At 31.8% G+C, this 21,700-nt stretch overlaps 2 protein-coding genes across 2 annotated transcripts in view; one reads left to right on the forward strand and one right to left on the reverse strand.

Moving 5' to 3' along the window:
* RpL6 (ribosomal protein L6) overlaps window positions 1–20,918 on the reverse strand; it is a 46,880-nt gene extending 25,962 nt beyond the window's left edge. Inside the window, exons 1-5 of the mRNA XM_035353812.2 lie at window positions 20,784–20,918; window positions 20,189–20,441; window positions 9,480–9,623; window positions 8,839–8,887; window positions 5,055–5,242 (exon numbers count right to left, since the gene is read on the reverse strand). Of these exons, the coding sequence (XP_035209703.1) occupies window positions 5,055–5,242; window positions 8,839–8,887; window positions 9,480–9,623; window positions 20,189–20,440 (633 nt within the window). The 5' untranslated portion in view covers window position 20,441; window positions 20,784–20,918. The remainder of the gene's footprint in view (window positions 1–5,054; window positions 5,243–8,838; window positions 8,888–9,479; window positions 9,624–20,188; window positions 20,442–20,783) is intronic.
* A 262-nt stretch (window positions 20,919–21,180) lies between these two features.
* The window catches only part of blw (ATP synthase subunit alpha blw, mitochondrial), a 36,315-nt gene continuing 35,795 nt past the window's right edge, over window positions 21,181–21,700 (forward strand). The window contains exon 1 of the mRNA XM_085819546.1: window positions 21,181–21,337. Within this exon, the coding sequence (XP_085675672.1) occupies window positions 21,272–21,337 (66 nt within the window). The 5' untranslated portion in view covers window positions 21,181–21,271. The remainder of the gene's footprint in view (window positions 21,338–21,700) is intronic.

A 21,700-nucleotide genomic window follows, 5' to 3' on the forward strand; every position in this document is an offset into this window, starting at 1 on the left:
TCCAAAATTCACTGCCCTTGAACAAAAGTCTTGGTCTAGAACGGAGAATGCAGTTAACCGTCATAAAAACACCCTTGCAGTTAAATTCGAAAAACTTCTTTTACAGTCTTCCAGTTCAAGTAGTTCAAAAAATCTTCCCATTGTAAACATCAAGCCAATAGTTAATATTTCTAATGTTAGTCTTTCAGAAGAACAAGAGAGAATTCTAAAATATAATTTTAACTTCTCACAAACCTGTAAACCCTCGATTCCAAAGATTTTGGCTCCTATCGAAAAAGCTTTCAAGTTCAGTAAAGTTTCAGATTCACAGAAAGAAATGATTAGGCATCTTATCGCTCATAATGTGAAATTCAATAATAAACCTTTGAAACCAAATCTAACTGCGAGAGAAAGAGCTACAATGCGCGAGATTCATTCTAACCCGGATATTGTCGTTTCAAAGGCCGACAAAGGTGGCCAGATAGTCGTCATGGATAAGAACACTTACATCGATGGTGTCACTAAACTCTTAAACGAAGGACCATATAATCCGATCCCTAAAGATCCTTCACCTTCGGACTTATCCAAAATAAAAACTGCGATCAAATCTTCGCAAATCATTTCAAGCAACTTAAAACGTTCGCTTATCCCATCTGTTGCGAATTGTGCCAGATTATATGCCCTTCCCAAAATTCATAAAAGTGGTATTCCTTTCCGCCCTATTGTATCAAATTTAGGTACTGCCTCGTATCCATTAGCTAAATATTTAGTTTCTAGATTTTCCACTCTATTAGACAATAACATTTACACCATAAAAAATTCAATAGAGTTTGTAAAAAAGGTTAAAAACATTTCTCCTCGTAATTTACTCATGGTTTCTTTTGATGTAAAATCATTATTCACCAATGTCCCAGTGGAGGGTGCATTAAGATGTCTAGAAACCAGACTTCGCGAATTTCATTTCTCTTGCATCGAAATTGATGAGCTAATTTCTCTCACTCAACTCTGTTTGAAACAAACACATTTTGTTTTCCAAAATAAATATTACAAGCAAACTGAGGGATTAGCCATGGGAAGCCCCCTCAGTCCCATCCTGGCTGATATCTACATGCATTATTATGAATCAAAATTGTTTGAAACTTTAAACTTCCCGGCATGGTTCCGCTACGTAGACGATACTTTTACCCTGTTTGAAGGTAATAAAGATGATTTAAATAGAGTTCTTTCAACAATGAATTCTATTGATCCTGCTATTCAGTTCACTTTTGAACTTGAGACTTGCAATTCTCTTCCGTTTCTCGACATTCTGGTCACACGTAACACATCCAACTTCAGTACTACAGTTTACCGTAAACCTTCATCGGTTTGCCTTCCACCACACTTTAAATCATGTCATCCGACTAAACAAAAGTTAGCTTCATTTTATTCCTATGTTTTCCGTGCTCTTCAAGTTTGCTCCTCCAAACTAGCCCTTGATGAAGAACTAAATTATTTAAAAGCAATAGCTATTGACAGGGGCTTTTCACCCAACATTATTAATCAAGCAGTTAAAAAATTCTCATCTCAACACACTAAAAGCCACACTCTTATTTTAGGAGATTATAAAAATTCTGTTGTCATTCCCTTCTTTCCATCAATTAGCTATAAAGTTGCACATATTTTGCAGAAATTTAACTTTCGGGTTGTTTACTCTCCCATCAATAAAATTCCAACTTCTATACTCAAGGACCCCATTCCGGATATGAATTCCTGGGGTATTTATAGGATTCCTTGCCAGTGCGGTTTAATTTACATTGGCCAAACTAAGAGAGCCTTAAAATTTCGCGTCAAAGAACATGAGGCATATGTTAGAAAAAAGGAAACACAGAAGTCTTCTGTTGCTCAACATTGTTGGTCCGAAAATCACACTTTCAATTTTTCTGCTGCCAAAATTATTCAAAAAACATCTTCCATTGGAGAACTGGATTTTCTAGAGGCATTTCACATTCATAAAAATCTTTCTGTTCTAGTTAACGATCCTAATTCCAATCCAAATTTGCCTTCGGCTTTTAGAGAAATTATGTTTTAGTTCTGGTTTCGCCAACAGATGGCGCCACTTGCTTATTCTTGTCCAGGCTTTCTTACCTTATCTAAACATTATTTCCTATCTTGTTCATTTGCGGTTTTGCAGCTGAAGATGATGGTTCGGTAAAACCATCGAAACTAGTCCTGTGAAAATTTTGTAAATTAACGCTGATTTTTGTTGTTTGCCTTCTGAATTAGTATTTAATGTTATATTTACTTAAACGTAATTTGAAAGGGGGTTCAGTTCTTGCAGGCTAAAAATAACACAATAATTTAAAACAGATATCATGAACACATCAGTAACACATTCTAACTTATATAAAGCTGACTTTTTGCTTACATCCTGAAAATTTAGTAAAACTTCCACTTGCAACTTCATTTTCACCAAGATCAAAACATCATGACTATTTAATATGGAGATGATGTAGGCCAAGTATAACATTTGTTTTGGCATTATACTGTTATTTATTAAAAAAACTAATTCTGCCACATGAAAAATCTCAACGACTACATCATAAAAAAATCAATACCTCAATAATACTTATATGAAGCTATTAAACACCTTTACATACAACTCAGCTTCTCCAAGGTGAAAACTTTTTTTAAAATAGAAACAATACTCACTGTTGCCAGCCAACACAGAATATAAATATGTTCTTTAGTTAGAATATATACCTGAATCACATAATTACTTGCTTTAGAACTGTATTAAAAATATCTAATTACCAAAAAAGAAAGCTGAGATACAAATTTACCTAAATGTAAATTCTACGTTTTCAACATATCACTTCATTAAATCATTTACATTTCACTATTCTGATTTTAAACTCTACTGAGCTTATATTAGAAGGTGGCAGTTTTTTATTCCAAATTTCTAATTTTAAGTTTTATGTGGCTTAAATTCAAAGTTATACAGCAAGTACAGTCTTCATTTTAAGTACTGAAGATATGAACAATTCTCAGAGAAATTTGTTTGGAATTCTAAAGAAAATATTAAAAATGGTTGATGAAAGAGAAAGTCAAGTGATGATAGTGACAATGCAAAACAGCATTAAACTGTTCTGTTTGAAACAAAAGTCATTGTGATAAGACTACTTTAAAGTAGCAATAAAATCGTAAATATAAGCATGTCTGAATGGTATTAACTGTACAATGATCAGAACCATTTTTAAGAATAATTCTCATTTGAAAAGTGCACTGCCAATGCAATCACCTAAAGCATCTCAGAGTGAGTTTGGTTATATGAATATGGTAAAGCATGCGAACACCACTTGCTAAAGCGGAAGGATCTCCTCGAGGACTTTCTAAGAGAAACAAGATCATATTCACATGAGCAACAGAAAGAATGAAGAATAGCTTGTCTCAGTTAAAAAATTTGGCAGAAGTAAAATAAGTTAATAGCATTGTTCAAGTTTAAAGGCAGCCTCACTTCTCTGGAAAACTAAAAAACTAAAACCCAAATTCTGAGAGGCAATCAAAGTTTACTGTGCACTATGCCATATATTGCTACTGTCTCATTTATGACAAATGAATAAGATATCCCGCTGACAAGTTTTTATAAACTTCTTCTTTTCCAGAAGTTGCTGATACTGACTAATCGAACATACCAAAATTCTCACTCAGAGCATTCTCATCACAAATTGTCCCCTTTATTTGTCACTGAGTCTTCAGATGGCAGGTCAGATATTGAAAACCCTACCTATATAAAGATCTACCTAAACTCATCCTTATTCCATTCACACATGCCTCAAAGAGGAGAATCCAAGGCTGGCTGCATTATACAATAAAATAAGTTTATTTACATTTTTTAATGTTGCATTCTTTGCTATGTATTTAAAATGCATTATTTTGTTTTTAAAGTCTTAATAGTTTACTTTATAATATTTTCCACTCTTATCCCAGGAGTATAATTAGGAGATATGCACAGCTAACCTAGTAACATTTTAAGAACGAATTTATGGTACAAGCGGTTGTTTGCAACTTAACGTATAACACATTACAGTGCACAGTCCGTAATCCGGACTCGTCGGGACTTCAGCAGTTCTGAATTAGGGGTTCTTCGGATAATAGATCATCAATTTAAATCTGGTAGGATGGCATGCAGAAATTTTACAACTAAAAATATGAAATCGTAATTTATGAAATAAAGAGCAATTATGATCTAAAAGGTATCAAAATTTACCAAAAAAAAAAAAAAAAGCTTAATATTTATTTTTTTACTTTACTAAACATTTCTTTTAATGTAAGTTCATTCCTTGTTCAGTTACAAAGTTCCACTGTTCAAGTCCTGTAATTGCTGTGTTGAGAATATGGACTATAACTTGTCAATTGAAGGTGGGAGAGCATCTGTATGTAAGTGTGACATTTTTTAGGCTAAAACTAACAGAAGTAATTCTTGTCTGGAACAATCAATATCTTACTATATGAATGATGCATTCATTATAAGGCACCCAGATGTATGTATATTAATTTGAAGATGAAAATGTAATACTATAGAGCTAGATCTTATTTCTATTACAGGGAGCTTTTTACTGAAGCAGGTTCTTTAAAAGTTATCATGTTTCCAATTCCTTCAATAATGAAACATGAAATAAAGTAGAAAAATAATGCATTACTTCTGCATGCAGATTTGCTTTCCAATGGGCAGACTAGATACAAGATAAATAAAAAAATCAGAAAACAGAGGTGAACAATGCTCAGCATGATAAACAGCCTTTTTTTAGTACTCTTAAACCAGTACTAGTATATATTTCATAATTAATGGTAGGCCATGTATATATATTACTGGTTTTATATCCTTCCTAGTAACTTAAAAACATGTCTTTTTTAAATCAAAATTAAGACAGCATATTTTAAGAAATGAGACCAGGAAGAAAGTATAGCAGACACTAAGTTTACAATAAAATATTTTTCAATTACTTCTTAGTTTTAAGATCAAACATGTTAACATGAGATTATAGCTATACTACAAATACAAATTAAATTTATAAAAACAAATAAAAGTTTCAAACCTCTTTCTTGGTGTCGAAAATCTCTTCTTCATCTTTTTTAGACTTTTTCTGTGGCTTTGTTCGCCGGAAATACAAATCGTCCAAATGCTCAGGAATTTTTACATTGCTGATATCCAATTTGGTGCTCGTAGCAAGACAGTAAATCTGGTTTATTCTTCTAAGTGGACAGCCATTTAACTTATATGGACCTGAAATATATTAATAGTATCTCTACTTAAGGCATGAACTCAACAAAGCATACCATGTTATTAAATAATTAATTAAAAAACAGATTTAATTGCAGATAAATAAATAGACATTTATATCTAATATTTGAGGCTCTGATGAGACATACGCAGGAAATAAATGTTAGTACAGTACAAAGTCAGAAATTCGGACATCCATCATCCGGAATGACCTAAAATCCGGATTTCAAAGTGGAGATTTTCACTTAAAAATTCCAATTCTTAATTTCACTTGGGCACTACATAAAATACATCATTATGAAAAAACAATCATGTAAGCATACATTTGTGAGAGTAATAATTTGGTTATGCAGCTGAGTGTGTGATTGGCATTACATCTCAAACCAAAACACTCACCTATTTTACATCCCTGATGCCCACTTGGTGAGTCATTATTATATTTTGCTTTCAACACCACATGTTTATCAATACATGACAGCTTCTGTAATAACTCATGCAGTGATGTTTAAACTTTTTTTATATTAGTAATTGAATAACAAGAGTAAGGCAACCTTTTCTGCTAACACAGACTCCAACTACTACGGAGAATCCGTAGTTTCTACGGAAATTCATGATAAACTACGAGCTACGAAAAGTGTGGAAAAAACTACGGATTTTACTGAAACCAAAGCTGCTTACTCACATACAGCTTTGACAGAAACAGAGTAGGAGAACCAGTACGCAAAATGGAACCAACTAATTCATCCGATGATTGGCTGAATACTCGTGTCATCATATATCACGTGTTGAGTGTGTTGCTGGTTTTGAAGAATAGCTAATTGTAGATCAGTATTCTATTAATTATATTCCATTTGGTGAATTCCATTAAGGTTGCAATAATACGTAAATACCCATTTTTCTCAGTATGTGATTCAAATTCTGATTTAGAATATAACTGCCAAGAGCTGACCTCTTATTAGAAATATAATAAATGATTTTTACTGGTACATTCATTTCCACATTATTATTTGTTACATTTATTGCTTTATTAAAATTCTTGAAAAATACCTCACAAAATGGAATTAAAAGTTCTTTTCTCAGGGTTGCCACTTAAAGAGGAGAATGAAATTCCCTGACTTTACCAGGTGTCTTTTGAGAAAATTCCAGTCTATCGCATTGGCTAGTTGAGAGGTAAATTAATTATGGTATCACTTGAAAACACAAAAATTTGAAAATTGCATATGACTTAGTATATATATATATAATCTTGAAAGCATTACTATTATAGCTATAATAGGAGTTGTTTTCTCCATTGAAGATTGAGATTAGAATCTGCCCAATCTGAATTAAAAAATGAGTTTTTTTGCAAACATTTTGCAGCTAAACGAAAGAAGTTTATTTAATGATATTTTAAAATAAATTCAGGTATTTTATATTTATTTAGCAGCATACATAAACAAAAATATGCGCATTAAATTTCGTGATAGTATTGTCATCACACTGCTAGATTTAGTTTCAGAATTATGCCAGAGAAATTTCAAAGTATTATTAACTAATAATAAATTTAGAGGAAAGAACATTAAATGATATAAATAACATTAAAATGAAGTTAATTACTTAAAAATTGAATTACAATAATCAATGCTATTTTGGCGAACATTAAACAGCCTAGATGACTGATTACTTATTTTTTAAATGAAAAATAAGACATTTATTAAAATGGAAAATAAAATCCTAGTTTTCGCTGTGGCCTTTGTACAATTTTAAAAACTGCCGCCAAAACCAAAATGACCAGTTTATTACCCAACATCTTAAAAAGAGACTAAGAGAAAGAGAAAGTAACTGTTGTTACTGCTCATCATAATGTCGCCAAATCCCATGTGTACCGTACACTGAGGTTAGAATAAAAAAAATATTTAAGATAAAAAAAACTTCTCTGCAACAGGAATGGCTCTGTCCCAACGTAGAGGGTAACAACTGTGTATGCGTGAAATATCTATCGGCGAAGCTCACAAAGTTCGAAGGTCAAGAGTACATAAAACGAACATTGTTTTAAATTCCCTTTAAACGAAACAAAAATATTTTTTGCACGAGTAAATTAATCAATAGATTAGCTATTTTTAGCAAAAAAGTATGAAAATGCGGAGGGGGAAATTCTCGCCGTCTGGTTCCGTCGCCATATCCCTTGGAGAGTTTTTCCCTCCGCTTTTTAGAGGCATTCTAGCAAACAGATTTACATTACGTCTATGGAACCCTTCTTTCTTCACATAGACATTCTTACATTAGAAGAGTAAATGGGAGCTATTTTAGCATCCATGGTTAGGATTAAACCAATTTTGTTGTATACGAGAACGGGAGGGTATTTACTTTAGTTCAAAATAACCTGCACATGCAAGTCTCAGGATTCTCGAGGTTACTGGAAACCAAACTTGCCGGAAACTTGCTTTGCTTTTCTAAAAGACCATCTGATTGGAGCTGTGAACATTGGCTCTACACACGCTGCCCGAATGACACCCGCTTCTAACACTGGCGCAAAACTCGCCTTTTGGGGGATCGCCGTACGACACTCCCTGACTTTTTCAGATCTAAATTCCGACTTTTTAGTCAATTTTCGAATTCCCCGACTTTTCCCGGTAGCATTTCAACCCTGTTTTCTGCATATAAATTGCCAATTTTATATCAATAAAAGATTTTAACACATGGACTATTCTTTCTCTCAACTCCATCAAAAAGTACAAATTAAGTCAGTTTAACAAATGATAATTTAAGTTTAGAAAGAGCACTGGCAATTCAATCATTGGTGTTATATTTCTCATATGTCTCCTAACTGTATAATTACAACCATACATTTTCTGGCTTTTCCTATTTAAGAAATCAATTATGTTTAAATTAGGTTAGCCAGTTACCTAAACATGGCAAACCCCACGACAGCTACTAGTCTAAGAGAATGAATGCCTTCACGGAGGAACTTTCAAAGGGAAAGTGACTTGCTTTCTCGTTACACATGATGAAAAGCAACCAAGCAGTCAGCCTGTTCATAGTCGGATTCTGGAACACACTGAGCATTCAGCTGTCTTTAACCACTCAATTACTTGTGGGATTGTACAAATTAGGAATCAGGTTATTGGTTTCCTTACCTGATTTGCAAAATCAAAATATATTCTCAGGCACAAAGGTGACATTTTACGTTTTGTTAATGCGTTACTTTGTAAACTACCAAGTCATGATACAAATGAAGGAATAGCTGTCATAGTATTTATTTATTTAGTGTTCTTGGATTTTAAGCTAAAGATGGGAGATTATCTTAGTGTATTATCCCCCCCCAACCTGGGAAAATTTAACATGATGAGGCTGCTTACCAGCTAAAAGGTCAAAAACATTCTGCAATTTTCAGTGACTGGCTATTTACCAGAAGTAGATAAAAATACACATTAAAGCATTAAAGTAATAAAAAAACACTACTGTTAAAAGAGAGACCTTTTTCAAGAAATTTCAACATTCCTCACATAGTACATAATCTTTCTTCTCAATGTTTTCATTAACTTTCTTTCACATATATGAAAATAATTTTGAATATTTTTAAAGCTTTTAGAAAAATACATATTAAAAAAATATCTTACCAGTAACAAGGAGCAATCCAGTATCTAACTGCTTCAAGAAAACTACTCTCTAAATGAAAGGAAACGAATTAATAGCAACGAAAAAGTGAAAATCATTTTACAACATAGAATTTTGAAAAAGTATAAAAAATTTTAGCAGACATGCATTTTTTAAAATTACAGCCTATTATGATCTTAAAAAATAGCAATTAATCAGCTGCAATTGATACTGCATACCTCTCATCTGCAAAAGGCCAAAATCAGCACATCATAATCTTTAATTCCCTAAGTGGCAGGACCACCTTTATCTACCCATTTGATGTAGATGCTACCTTACTATTTAAAATACTTTACCTTCTTTAATGACCTAAATATTATCTCAATGAATGAAAATTTATAAAAAGAGACTAACAATTATACAAATTGGGCCAATAAAAGCTGTTTAAATGCAGTTTTCATAAGCAGATCTAGCCTTGCTACTCGTAGGGTTGTTTCGATAGATGAATCCTGCCCAAGCACATGGAAAAAATGCATTAAATTTTAATACGCTGCTTTTGCTATATTAAGACACAAAATTTCAATAAAGAGAAGAGTTGGAACACACATGAAATATATCTGAATTTTGCAATTAATGATTCGCGTTTAAAAAAATGTTTTCTTACCTTACCACGATGTCTGCCAGCAAGTAAGATTAGCACAGTTCCAGGAGTTATACTTTTACGCAAATAACGCTTATGCTTCTTAAATGGAACCATTTTGCGAGTCTTCTTCAATCTAGGTTTATCTTCTGTAGGATAAAATTTCCTCTGTAAAAATATAAGGGAAAAAAAAATCTGTGAAAAGGAAAATACCAACAAATTACCAATACACATTTCTTTACAATGATTACTGATTGTACCTTACTATGCAACTCAGTTTTATTAATACAAAACATTACTGATGACTTTATAATGTATAGGATGAACAATAAGCATCTCCAGTTTTATGCTTTACTCGTACAATCCTTTTAGTATAAAAACAAAATCCGTACATGTAACTCACTCGATTTCTTTTTTTTTTTTTTTAAATTTAAAATATAAATTTTTATTCATCAAATCTTTCTTAAATATACTAAACAATTAAGATTTTACACGCATATTAAGTCATAGAGCACAGTCACTAAATCTGATTACAGCCAAAATGCATGCTACTTACATCCCAGAATATCAGCTAGGTTGATATCGACTGTATGGTTTCACTTGTTTTCTGACTGAAAAAAATCACCAAGTGGCTTTGGTTTTTCATGAAATCTGGAAGCCCGCTGCATGAAATAGGTTTTTTGGTAATCCTAATGTTGATAATGTTAGCGAAACTAGCATTGGAGAAAATTGTGTGAATATTGCCAAATGGGTTGTGATAAGTTGAGATTATGGCTATTTTTTGTAATATTAACCCTTTTGTATGGACCAGAGATTTTCATTTGCCGTGTCTGGTTGCACAGCACTGTAATGTTTGGTGGTGCCTGAAAGGTCATCTGAAAGTTAGCCTGTTATAAATGAGTAATTATTCCGAATACGATTATAATTTCTGACTGCTGAAAGGGGCACATAAAACAGAAGGTACATGGAGTGAAATTACACGTGGTGTAGCCTGGAGAAAAACAAAGGACAGCTTGCACTATTATTCAGCCAATTATGTGTGGTACAAGAAGAAGCAGGGCGAAAAAATGTATTTATGGCTTTCTTGTAAGGTCTTCGTGGCTTGCAAGGCTTCCTAACAGTTCAGTCTATATCGGCTGCTCTTGGTGAAGAAGATTTGAGTAAATTGGCTATGGTTGCTGATAAAATTACTAGGCTTGCATCACATTATCATGTGAATATGGCTGTTGTGACCCTTGAGGCAAGTAAATCTGCTACTGCTGCTGATTTGGAACTTTAGGTAGCACACCTCACTACGCTTTCAGCATTTGTACCGCCGCAGCTGGTCATGCAAAGCCGAAACACTTGCTTCTTTTAACTATTGTTAATTTATCGGATATTAGTTTGTTTCCATCAACAATTCAACTAATTTCTGGTCAACACCAATTATTACGTAGCTTTTAGTTGCATTTTTGTTTTCAAATTAATTAATTATTCAGTTTTCTCTACACTCTCATATTATCTATTCAGTTCAATTTTAAATATGCTAATGAGTCACTTTAGTACATCAAAAATCAAAATATGAAGTTACTATGTAATGTCAATTTGCCTCAGTTCAGTTAGCTTAGTTTTATTTGGCGAAAGTACAAAGATACAGCGTATTCTAAGAATGTAATGTTAATGTAAAGAATCAGTGGTTCGTTTTCTTTGTTGAAAGACTGTTAAAATGCTAAAAGTTCTGGCTTGATAAAAGCAGCTTGGTATTAATACTTGTTAATGAAAATGTATTTTTTGGCAAGAAAGTCGCGTAAAATTTACATTTTATTATCTATTGTAGTAAAAGATGCTATTATAGGTAGTTATCCGCTATTAACAGCGGATGAGCTGAAATAACCAGATATTTAATTGAATTGCTTACATGGACGAGATGCTGGTGGGAGGTGTTAATGTATGTATGTTATGTAAAAGGTATGTTAAAGAATTGACTATTTATTTAATGAAGTCTGCATGTTAATTTTTGTCAAAAGATTTTTTTGTTTAATGTCTTTATGTTGGGAAATATGTATTTCTGGTTATTTGTTCATGTCTGTGTGATAAGACAAAAGCAAATTCTTTCTGGTTTACACAATAGTTTTGACTTCCTTAAGTGAAAATAGATCGATGTGTACACGGAGAAAGCTAAATTAGTGCACAATGCTTAGTTTGTGCAATTCTCTGATATTTTTTAAGTTAAAATAGGTCAATGTACACATGGATATAGTTAAATTAGTGAACAATGCCTATTTTGTACAATTGTCTGATTTTTTAAAATAGGCTGATGTGTACATGGACACTGAGTTTTTGTAAGTGTTTGGATTTCTTGTTTTGATTTTTCGTAGGGAGGGTGGAAAGATCGGCACCACCTTGAAATTGGTGCCAATCTTGGTGTTAAAAAAAGGATTCGCCAAGCGCTACTGTATCAGCTACAAACCCTCAACTGGCAAAACATTTTATTTACCTGCTTTGATAAACTATCTTAAAAATTAAAATTATATTAACTATATTAAACTGAAAAACAAAATGTTGCTTTGGGAACAGCTTGAGTACAGGACCCCATTGGCGATTTTTTGGCTTGGTGACCAGAAATGGGGAAGACTCAGATAACCGGCACTTGGCGCAATTTTTTCCGCCATCTTGAATCCTCGGAAGGATTTTTTTGACGCCAAGAGGGAAATGACGTGAAAAGACGCTTTACAAAATTTCCCTCTTGAGCCCGACATAGGGGAGAAACCCGTGCTAGGCGAAAATCGCCTGAGGCTAAATACAGTAACGCATTTGCGTTAAAAAAGGTAAACAATGCACATAGAAGTAATTTTGTTATTGATGTGGTTAAGTTAATCTTCATACTTTTTTCACCTTAGTATTTAGATTATGATATATATAACTCCGACATTATTACCGTTTATACTTCTCTTTTAAATTCTGACCATTAATTTCTACAATTATCCACAATAATAGTTAAATATGTTTAAAAATATGGTCTTCATATAAATGCAGTAAAGATCATGCAAATGGAATATTTATCACGCAAGTAACGTTAAAAATTTTAAAAGATCAAATATACATGAATTTACTATTTAAAAAAAAAAATAAAACTTTCATTTCACACATTACATTTTATGTTGATGAACTAAACCGATCGTTATAGATTTATTTTTGCTCTTTATATTAAAATAACCTTATGTCAGCATTTTATATAGAATAAATAATTTATGCAAAATTATCCATTCACGTTATATTACAAATAAAATAAATTAGATAAATCAGTTAAATATTAAATTAAATGTATTCATAGACTCCAACCTTCAGCAAACCTTGTCAGTAGTCAACGCGCGAACGACATTTTTACAACTTTGAAAATGTGCGCATAGCGTATGTTGTAATTAACCATTCATTAATTTTAAATTAATAATTAATTGTAATCAATTTTATTACATTTAAAATCTATATACATATAAAACTGAATAATTAAAAATATACCTTGTAAATTATATGCACATTTAATTAGAAATTTTCTTTTAACTCCTCAAGCATTCACTAATAAAAAGTACTTCAAATCACTACTAATCATAGAAAAAATCAGAAGCTATAAATCATATCTTTATTCTGGATATGATTTCTACAGGGAAATAAAATTTAAATAACCAAGAATGATACATATAAGTATTAAACAAAATGCGCATAATTTATGAATGCAAAGATTTATATGTAGCAAGCTTAAGTTCTGATTTTGAGAATGTTTTTTTATAACACAGTTCTTCATTTGCCTGCATATTTATTTTTTTAATCAAAACTGCTTCAAGAGTTTTTAAGACCTAAATTTGGTCGAAATTCCGTCTGATTTTTTTTAACAATAGAAAAAATTCTTTCGCAAGCTGCATTTGAATGAGGTATTTATTATTAAGACAGCAAGCATTACAGAAGGCAATACTTTGTATTTAATACACCCATTCATATTTTTTAATTTGGCAATTTCTCCCCATGCTATATCAATACGCAAATCTACAATTTCTTTCAAATCATCTACTTGATACATGGAAAATTCAATTTCTACTTGATTAAGACATTTTTCATCAATAATGGATGGAAAAGTATTCATCAAGTAAAGAACAGATGAAAATGAGACTTCAGTTCTCAAGTTGATGTCAGCAACTTCAGCATGTTTTAGAAATGGATCACTCAGTGGAAATTTATCAATTATATATGAACATGCAGTTACAAAAAAAGCTCGCACAGAATTGAAAAATGATTTCACTTCACTTTCATTCAACTTGGCATTTTTTAAATATAGTCTTGTTTCCGCACCAATCACTAAATTTTCATTTTCTTTTTGTTTACTATACTTCTGAAATGGAATAGACATTAGAGTAACATCTTCATTTTCTTTAGAAATTACTGATGGTTTTACGAATCTAACAAATAAATTCATTAAAAGTTCAAAAAGTTCTCTTCTCAATTTATGTATATAAGGAGCTTGTTGTTGCAAATTAATATTTACTGTTATAAACAAAGGCAAAGTATTTTTCAAAAATAAGAAGTACAATTTGGTGGTCGGTGACTGTAAAATTTTTTTAATGTTTTGCAATCTCTTTCCTTCATTCTCACTGTTATCTGGTTTATCTCCAAAAAAATTTATCACAGCATCCCACTGTTCCAAAATCCTTGTTATAGATTCTAAAAGAGACAACCATCTCGTACTGCAATATTTCAAAATTTTATGAGATTTTGCATTCTGTCCCAAAATTTGTTGAGCAACTTTGAAGCTATGCTTCCGTTTCGAACTTTTCTCCAAGTAAAAATATATATCTATTATCAACATTTCAATTTCTGAGCCAATTAATTTTTCAGTAGCTTTTTTTGCAGCTATATACAAGAGGTGGCACGGACAACCTTGGGTGATTATACTTGGTTGATGCATTTTGATAAATGATGTTACCTACACCTTTAAACTTTCCAATCATATTACTAGCATTATCTGAAGAAAATGATAAGCAATTTTTCCATTCTAAACCTTTGTTTTTAAAGTTTTCATTTATACAATTAAAAATACCTTCTCCTGTATTATTCGTGCATTCTAAAATAGAAATCAATGAAGTAATTATCACTCCCTTTTCTTTACTGTAGTATGTTATAACCAATGGGTACAGTTTGTTATCATTGTTATCATTACTTCCATCAGTACTTAGAGAAAATGATGTACTGCACACTGATTTTATAATATCAGCAACAGTATTTTCTGCAAGCGTTTTCACAATAGCAGCAGTTTTGGTATGACCGCAGCTAAATTTTTTTGCTATGGCAGAATAGATTATGTTCAATTAAAAAACGAACAAAATAGCATTCGGCTTTTATAGGATCTGTTTCATCATCTTTTATTAAGAAATTTGTTATTTCTTTAGATTTTACGGTGCAAAGTTCTATATGCTTTTGAGAAAACACATGCCGTTTACAGTCATCTTTTCCGCCATGAGCAACTGAGAAGTCTTTGTTGCATACACTGCAGTGTGCGTGATTCACAGAAATTTCGGACGCTTTAATGCATGGAAATTCTGAAGAATATGAATCTTTAAACTTCTGCTTTGATAATTTTGGCTTCTTCGTTCGAGGCAGCATTATGATTAAAAATCTTTCACCTGATTCACAGTTCACAAGACACACGCTAAGCTCTCGCCGTAAACTACACAATGCAGCCAAATGCAGCCTAAACACGCATCAGCGAGGAACCTGGGAGACAGACAATTGGGTGGAACTATTGATAAGTCGTTAACGGTTGGAGTTACTGATCTACGATTGGCTAATTCTTCAAAACTAGGAACGCACTCAACACGTGATATATGATAACACGAGTATTCAGCCAATCATCGGATGAATTAGTTGGTTCCGTTTTGCATACTGGTTCTCCTGCTCTTGTTTCTGTAAAATCCGTAGTTTTTTCCATACTTTTCGTAGCTCGTAGTTTTTCATGAATTTCCATAGAAACTACGGAGAATCCGTAGTAGTTGGAGTCTATGTGTATTATTTTTAAATAAAAAATTATGTTAGATTTAAGCTAAAAATCATATTATCAAACTAAAACTTACATCAAACTAAAACACTGGTAGCGTACAGGAATAAAGGTTTAGTAGTAGACAGAAGAAAATGCAGAAATAAATATTAATAACTTCTTAAATTGAAGAAATTACAAATATGTCTAAGTTACAGAAATAAAAATTTTAATATAAATAAAAAATAGTAATTCAAATATGCGCTTTTGCAGGTGATTCCTTTTGAAGTGTTACACACAGAGCACCGAACCAAAATAATGTAGGTTCAAAGTTCATGGGGTTTTGCGACTACTTCATTTCGCGAAAAATTGATTCCCAGTTAATAATCGATATTTCGTAGAAAAATCTGTTTGATCAAAATCTAACATAAACACTAAAGATGTATATAAATTTATTATATATTTTTATTTGCTAACATAATTTCGCATTAATAAGTAACAGATATTTTTTCGATAATAAGTTTTTGCAAAAATTAAATTTGATAGATGACTGTGCACTGTGCAATAAAAGTGTTCCTTTCTTTTAATATGTGTTTCTTTAATGTTGTTTATAAATCAATTGAATGAAAAGGTAGGTATTTGAGTTTCATAACTAAATCGGCAATAAATTGGATTCCACAAAGCAAATAGTACAGTGCAACTTAACCGTAACCGTTCATTGAAATAAACTTGACTTGTCTTAAGACATCTGTCTCTTTAAAAAAAAAAAAAAAAAAAAAAAAAGGAAAGAAAGAAATTCCCGTTTTTTTACAGGTTTTCAAAAACCAGCTTCTTTTGAATTTATTAGCACGGAAGCAGAATTTTTCCCTTTCGTCTTAAAATACGAAAATAGTTTTCGTGTAGGTAAACAAAGAAATGTAATCCTGAATTGCATAACTGCAGGGAAACAAGATTTCTAACAATATTTTTCAGGAATATATTTCGCTTATGTATTTGTTGCAAATATGGTGATGCAAAAATTTCAATATTTATATTCATTGCCATTAAAAACTAACATGAGTAACAACACGCCAGAAAAATCTATGAAGATAAATCTTATTCAAAGATTTGATGATATAAATTTAATTAAGTTTTATTTGTTTATCTGTGAAAGAATTTTGCTCAAGCTTTGTATAATAGTTTAAATTTTTTACTGATACACCGAACTCCACAAAATCCTTTATGTAAAGAAATCAGTGAAATATACTTGAGTTAGAAAAGTAGCAGAATATTGTTTCTTTAATATTTTACAACTTATTAGCATTTCAAAGTCTTATAAGCATTTTATTTCAATATAAACTTGATTAGGAGGGATTAAAAAATTGCTTGTATGATACAGAGTGTTTGTCAGCGAGATAGCAGTAAAAATGTTGCACACTGGTAGTTCATCTTGGAGTTCGACTAACAGATTTCCATCATCTTAAGCAAATAACCCGTGAGTGCTTTTCTCATTCTAAATAATTCGTGTTAGGAGTACAATTAATTTATTTTAAAAATTAATTCCTGTTTGTTACGACTAGATAAATAACACCCATATACTTAAATATTAACTAAATAATTTTAAAAATGTGCCCATGCGAACGATAAGTTAGAAAAAGACCGTACTTTGTTGTACTAATAATAAGGGTACTTAATTTATAAGTTATTTAGAAAATAATTTAAGGTAATTAAACGGCAACTGGGAGCACAGTATTAATATTATTTAAAGAATTATGAATTAATTTGGTAATACTTAGTTATTTAATTTTTAAATCATTAATAATTTTAATAGTAATTTTTATTTTCTAAAATGTTTTTTGCATAGCGAAAATAGAGTATGGTTTATGGCAACTTGAAGCCCGTCTCCGGTAATTAAATAATTATGGTTTTAATAGTATTTAGACGTCTAATAGACTTTAATAGTCTAATAAATAATATTTTGGTCTAATAAAATAATTAAATAGCGAATGATCATACGGAACAACAAACAGCATATGAGGGTACGCACCACGTCTACTGACAAAGTTACGTGATCAGCACGACGATTTATCTGCAAAGTCACATGACAGCCAAAGCAAAGTATTTACATATAGAAAGAAAATATCCCTTCGCTTTTCCCTTTCTCCCTAGTGTAGTGAAGATCTAAACTAGCAACCTAAACTATCCTTCCACTTTATGGCACGTATCGCCCAAGTTGGCGAACGCGATTTCAGGAAGTTCGCCAAGTGCTGGTTATCTGAGTATCCCCAAATTTTAGAATATATGTTTAAACAGCAAATTTGAAGGTGCATAAGTAAAGGCATATTTTAAGCAGTAATATTGAAAATACAAGTTTAGCCTTGTAAAATCAGTTAAAATTGAAAATAGATGTTAGAATGCACATTTTAACAAGAAAATTTTTAAATACAAATTTAGAATATATATTTAAACAGTGAAACTGAAAATATATATTTTATAATAAAAAGGCATATTTTTGGCAGTCATACTGAAAATACAAATTACTGTAAAATTGAAAATAGGAGCTCAGGATACATGTTTAAATTAAAAATATGAAAATAGGAGTTAAGAATGCATGTTTAAATTAAAAGTAAAGAAAAGTTTGAAAATACACAAGCACATGGAGAAACCGGAATTCAGAATACATGCTTAAATTAAAAATAAAAGAAATGCTGAAAATTTAGTATAGTTTACAAGATCATGGTAAATTTACAAAGAAATCCTATACTCTGCCCAATTTATGCCCCTTACAATTTCTAGAAATTTGTTGAATACATCAATATTTTGCTCCTTCGAAGAAAATGATACTTTCCAGTTTAAAACATGCGGGAATGCGACAGGGTTGCCGAAGTGGAGCATTCTAGAATTTACTGGGTTACCAGAAAAACAACCGTCTTAAAAGTGCGCAAGCCAAAAATCGCCAATGGGGTCTTATACTCAAGCTGTACCTTGCTTTGATTTTTTTCTGTATGATGCACACATTATTAAATGAAAGGATTAAGCACTATGTTGATATATTTTTTTTAACTGCTACTAGATGAACCATGAATCTTGTCCTCAATATTACTTCAAGGAATTGAGTCTACTGTGGTTCAATTTACCTTTTGATAACAGTATCTGTCACATATTGTCTTGGAAGACTACATCTCACTTTTCAAAGATATTCAAAATTTTAGCTCCTTAATTATGCTTCATTTCTTCCAAAACATTTAATTTGCCAGAATAATTTTTAACATTGAAAGTTTACATACAGCTCTCACAGTTACATACAACCCTAATTAAGCAGTTACCAGTTACATGCAACCTTAATTAACCAGTTACATGCCCCTGCAGAGGCTCCAAAACTATGCGCTGTGACTTCTTCACAGAAGTGCTACAAAATACTGCAAAATCTACATATAGCTCTCCTAGTTACATGTACCCCTAATTAACATACTGCAGTGGTTCCGAAACTATGGGCTGCGACTTCTTCACAGAAGTGCTACAAAATATTGCAAAATCTTCATAATGAATTGAATCAAAATATTTGTCCCAAAATACAAGTGAGAAGCTAAAACTATCTAATTTTTACGTGTTTTGTTTTTACTTGATTTTATATAACAGTTAAGTCACCAGCACAGAATATTCTTGTAAACACAAGATAGCAATGCTGTGCTTTCTTGATTGCTCTATATCTCACTATCTAACCCGAGAACACACACAATGGCTAGAACGACCGGTTCGCATTTCATTCAGAAAAGAGAATTGTGAACTTCTCTTCGTACAGTTGCCAAAGTTACCTCTTCATGCAGTCTGATGCAGGTTTGAGTGTACCAATTTTTAGAGGTTGTTTTTTTTTTCCTTTCAAGTTGGATTCCATGCGATTCATGCTCGTCGCAGAAAACTAGTCAAGTCACCAGCAAAAGTAACTATTTCATTATCAGATTAATTAGGAAAATGCTCCTGCAATTTGACAAAAACTTAGAAAGATAATTTTAGTCGTTTTCTAGCCTTGTGAGGTTCTCAAAGATAAAGCAGATAGATGCCATAACAATTGCTTTCTTCTCCCTGTCAGTGGATGCTTTTCTCATGGGGAGTGGGGTGACGTGGAGATTGCAGGTTCACCAACAATGCCAAAAAGGGGAATGTCTATTGGTCACCTCACATCCGTTCTCGGTTTAATCCTAGTATCTGATGCACAAGGGATTTGGTGACTTTATGATGAAAAGTAAACGGGTCACTCTGGTGTTGGCGATAATTTTCAAAAATGCGCCAAGGATACACCGTATACTAGGATTTTACCTCGTTCTCTTAACCCAACAGTATTTGGCATACTTAAGAAAAACTTTTGATTGAAAAAAGGTGCTGCGGCTCGGAAAAATTTTGGAACCACTGAGATACATTAGAAAAAGTCTCTAGTGCCTTAGTAAGCAGCTAAGTGAGACTAATTACGAAGAACTCATAGAACTTATATTGCAACAGAAAACGAATACGAGAAGCTTTAAAAAAAATTGAGGAATGTGAATAACTTAATGCATGAATCTAAAATTTTTTGTTAAGCTTAACTTGTAATCATAATTTTTTAGTTTTTTATACAATATTTATTATTTCTTTACAAACAAGCCATAGAAGTCTCAAAGCTTAAAATGTTGTAAAAACAAGAATTTTTTGTATGCATGAATAATAATTTACCTTGTAAACATGTTTTTAAAATGTAGATTATTAAGGTTATACTTACTTCTTTCCTCAATTTTACTCTACGCTTTCCTCCATTCTTTTCTCCCCCAATTGGTTTTATGATATATCTTGTTTTGCGTTTAGGTTTTGGTTTCGGCGTGGTATCTTTCTTTACTTTTGCAAGTCTTCGTCGAGAATACATGGATGATCTTGAATAACGCCATACTCCGCCAGGTAATTTATAGTTTCTAGGAGAATGGGGCTTTTTAACTTTTTTAGTGTCGGCGGTATCTTTTTTCTCAGTATCTGCCATGCTACATAAAAAAAAAAAAAAAAAAAAAAAAAAAAAAAGATTTATTGAAAAAAAAGAAGCATGCTTTTTTCATAAAATGATTCACAAAATACAATTTAAACCAGATATAAAACGCTTGAACTCGTTAGGTTTAACACGAATAACGCAAACACAACATTCTTCCATCACAGATACGTGTTCGTGTGTGAATTAAGAAAGCTCAATTTTCTTTATTAATGTAAACAAGTAAATGAAAATATTCTGCTACTAGAAATAAATCACTTTTACAGCATATACCTTATTATTTAAAAAAAAGTATTTTTCAATTAAAAAACCGATGATTTCGAGTTAAATTAATACTCACACTCGCTTTCCCTCTTGCGATTACTGATGCATTGAATGGCATGTAGCCAGATTCAGTAAAGTTAGTTCTTTCAGTAGAAATAAAAAAGGAAGTAGCTTACTTTATAGCATAAACAAATTTTACATATTATGTAATTTTTTTTTGTACCTGCGTATTTTATGTGCACATATACATTTGTTTCAGTATTAATGCTTAGAGAAGTTTTAAATTATGATGTTTTACAGTTCATGTTAATTCATTAATAAATAATATTTGTAAAAATCAAAAGTAACAAAATATTCAATGTATTGACATAAAATTTAAGCTAATATAGTAATCAGATTATTAAGTGACATTTTAGCAAAATAATTAATGATTACAAGCTATTAGTTTGAGAATAAAATGTTCTCATCACCGGTTAACCGTATAATACTTGGGGACCTTACTAGTGAACCGACGTCGTGTTCACCTCTTCGTCCTCTGAATATACTTCTTAAATATTAATAACAATGGCTTACATGTTCGTTAGGTTATCGTCATTTGCTACAAAACAGCTTTCTCAAAAAGTTCCTAAGGTAATCATATACTGCTAATGTGTTTCTTTTGAAGAAACTGCGTTGCTTAAATATGTGTGTGAAACTTAACATGCTTTAGTTAACTTATCTTGTAACGGGAGGTACCTTTAATCTGTATAAATATAATTAGTGCAGAAACGGAAAGAGAATAAGGTATTTCTGTTAATGCCAGTTTTATGCAGTGGTTTCTTTTTTATTTATATGATACCTTATTTATTGTACGCTAGTCCGATTTGAATTTCGGTCAGGCTTAGTTAGAGGTCGAATATGATGCCGGAACGTTTGCATTCTCTTGTTATCTGTTTGTGGATATGGATAACTTACTTTAGTTAGTTGGGCATTCTTCTTAACTTATCATGGCTA

Source organism: Stegodyphus dumicola, chromosome 6 (assembly GCF_044657685.1).
Source record: "Stegodyphus dumicola isolate Sdum_Otavi_A_Nest chromosome 6, ASM4465768v1".
Classification (NCBI taxonomy): Eukaryota; Metazoa; Arthropoda; class Arachnida; order Araneae; family Eresidae; genus Stegodyphus; species Stegodyphus dumicola.